A 2,566-nucleotide genomic window follows, 5' to 3' on the forward strand; every position below is an offset into this window, starting at 1 on the left:
CTCAGCAATTGTGTACTTGTACACAGCAACCGAACATTCGCGGCCCCATGACTTTGACTCTCAAATGCGGCGGTTTTTTAAAGGTCTTCATCATACAGTGGCTCAAGTTGCCCAGAACAGTAACGAAAGTCTTCGAGAAGGAAAAGAGCCATTCAGCTTTTCAATGTATAGGGCTGTGGCAAGGTCGATGCTCCAGTCTACCAAAAAACAGGATATATTCGGTCATATATTTCTTCTTACCTGTTGGAATCTCATGTGCCGCGCTAAGAACTCTGAGTCCGTTCGGTACGGGCATATTTCTTGGTATGAAGATTCCCTTACGATTACATTCGCCCATATGAAGAACGATCAAGACGGAAGCCGTCCACGCGACCCCAGACACGTGTACTCAAACCCAATAATGCCAGAAGTGTGTCCAGTTCTCGGACTCGCAATTTATTTTGCAGTTCTTGGTTTTTCTCCCGACAGTAAGCTTTTCGCAGGAGAAAACCAGTACAGTCGGTTTTTGAAAGTTTTAAAGGGAATTTTAAACAGAGACGTCATGAATGTCACTCTCGCTGAAGTTAGCATGTCAGCAAATTCTTTTGGAACTCATTCAGCAAGAAAAGGTGCTGCAACTTACGTCAGTGGATGTTCAACTTCAGGCCCTTCAGCAGCAGCAATATGCCTTCGAGCTGGGTGGACACTGCCAGGCGTTCAGGATAAGTACATCCGGTATGAAGCTGCTGGCGACATGGTAGTTGGTCGTTTCGTTGCTGGGCTCCCTTTTGACTCGCCAAATTTCGCTGTATTACCTCCTTTTTTTGATATTCAAAGTGGTCAAAACGACGAAAGCGTGGTGCTTCGACACTGGGTTAAAGAAGCTATGAATTCTATTTTTCCTGGAGTGCCATCAAATTTGAGTAGCGTTTGTCAGTTTTGCTTGGCTTCTTTGCTTTACCACAGAAGCTTTCTACTGAAAACGCTACCTTCAACCCATTTACTTTTTGCCACACCAGTGTTTAGTTCAAGCAACGAGTCGCAGCTTCAATGGCTGCGGCAACGCGTCGTTTGTCGAAACGCTAAGGAAAATGATATCATTTCTTCCAGTGGAATTCCACCTCACGTGGGTTTAATGGTGGAGCTAGCACATTACAAATCCGAGATGGTTAAAATGCGCGAGGAGCTTTCTCATGCGTTTGAAGCAGCTCTCAAGCGTCATATTAATGGCTCTGTAATGACCATGAAAGCGTTGGAAGCAGCATTTTCATCTGTGTTAGCTCGATCCAATTTGGTACAGCACAATTTGCATTTAGTGCGGTCGGCACTGGATAATACCAACGCTACATGCATTGACCAAGTTTTATACTGGGAATACCTCAGAATGAGTAATGGACAGCCCAAACAGGATTAATTGCGTGAGCGTAACGTAAATGGGTCAACGTTCGGACAACATCCAAAATATCGTATTTAGTATGTGATTAAAAGTTCTAAGAACATGTATTCCCAGTGTAAGTCGCAGACGATCTAGTATACTTAGTATACCGTAAAGTATTACAATTCCCTACGAATAGAAAGACCCTATTAATACCTTAGGGTACTTAGGGTATTCTACACAAATGGAGTGCCACAAAATAGAGGTGAGCTGAAATAGAGTACTGTTTGTAGCTGTTGAATAAAGCGTCTTGTGTTATGAACGGCAAGTTGACTACGCTCAGTCGTTCATGACCTCGAGCGAGTTTGCATGTTAGATTGATCGTTGAGCCGACCAGCGCAAAACACTTGAATATAGAAAACAACGATGTCTATTCTGATGTGTATTCGAGCTTCGCTACATGTATTAATTAGTAACTAAGTTTCCGACCCACAGCTCGTTAAACGCATCGCCGACAGGATCGTCTCTGCTGTCGACAACGAAATGAGAGCGAGGACTTAGTTACTATTTGTTAATGTCAAATTTGTTGAAGTATTAATCTATACTAAGTATGATGGAATTCTATTTCTTAACGCAAAATCAAAAACTTGTTTTAAAATACAAGTGCTCGAACACTGATTGCAAATTCGATAAATTGTGAAGTAGTCTACATATTTCGCGTGTTGTCCTGCGTACCGTTGCTCTACCGGGATTAACGCCGATAAAGGAGTAGAGAATACTACCTAATCCTTCAGGTATCTCCCAGTCCGTAACTAGGGCACTGCTTGTTGCAAATTGCGGCTTAGCAACAACCAATAAAACTTTGGTTTGCGGAAAGTTTTTGTAGTTGAACCGGTAGCTACTCAAGGCGTGGTGGTTTCATAGCCGGATCAGCGCTGCGACGACAAGAAGGGTTTACCCGAAATGGCTGACTGGCTGGCTATATCATTTCCCCCAACACAACGATATATTTGACCGCATTTCGCCATTTATTCTCTCAATAGTGATAGTACCGATGTACTACAAACTAGATCTCACCTGGTTCTAGGAAGCATGGAAAGCTGATGGATTGCGAAGATATATAGTGTATAGGTCCCCCGCCTTTTCAGCGCTCTTTACCGAATGCCCTTGACGAATTAACATATCGAATAAATCAATTGCTCCATCGTCCTT

At 43.1% G+C, this 2,566-nt stretch overlaps 1 protein-coding gene across 1 annotated transcript; it reads left to right on the forward strand.

Moving 5' to 3' along the window:
* Window positions 1–541: 541 nt before the first annotated feature.
* PPTG_24796 (hypothetical protein) lies at window positions 542–740 on the forward strand (the record flags this gene model as incomplete). Its single annotated transcript, XM_008918574.1, has 2 exons — window positions 542–547; window positions 600–740. 2 exons carry the CDS (start codon window positions 542–544, stop codon window positions 738–740), a joined length of 147 nt encoding a protein of 48 aa, XP_008916822.1.
* Window positions 741–2,566: the final 1,826 nt, after the last annotated feature.

The sequence above is a fragment of the Phytophthora parasitica genome (assembly GCF_000247585.1).
Source record: "Phytophthora parasitica INRA-310 unplaced genomic scaffold supercont2.233, whole genome shotgun sequence".
Taxonomy (NCBI): domain Eukaryota; phylum Oomycota; class Peronosporomycetes; order Peronosporales; family Peronosporaceae; genus Phytophthora; species Phytophthora nicotianae.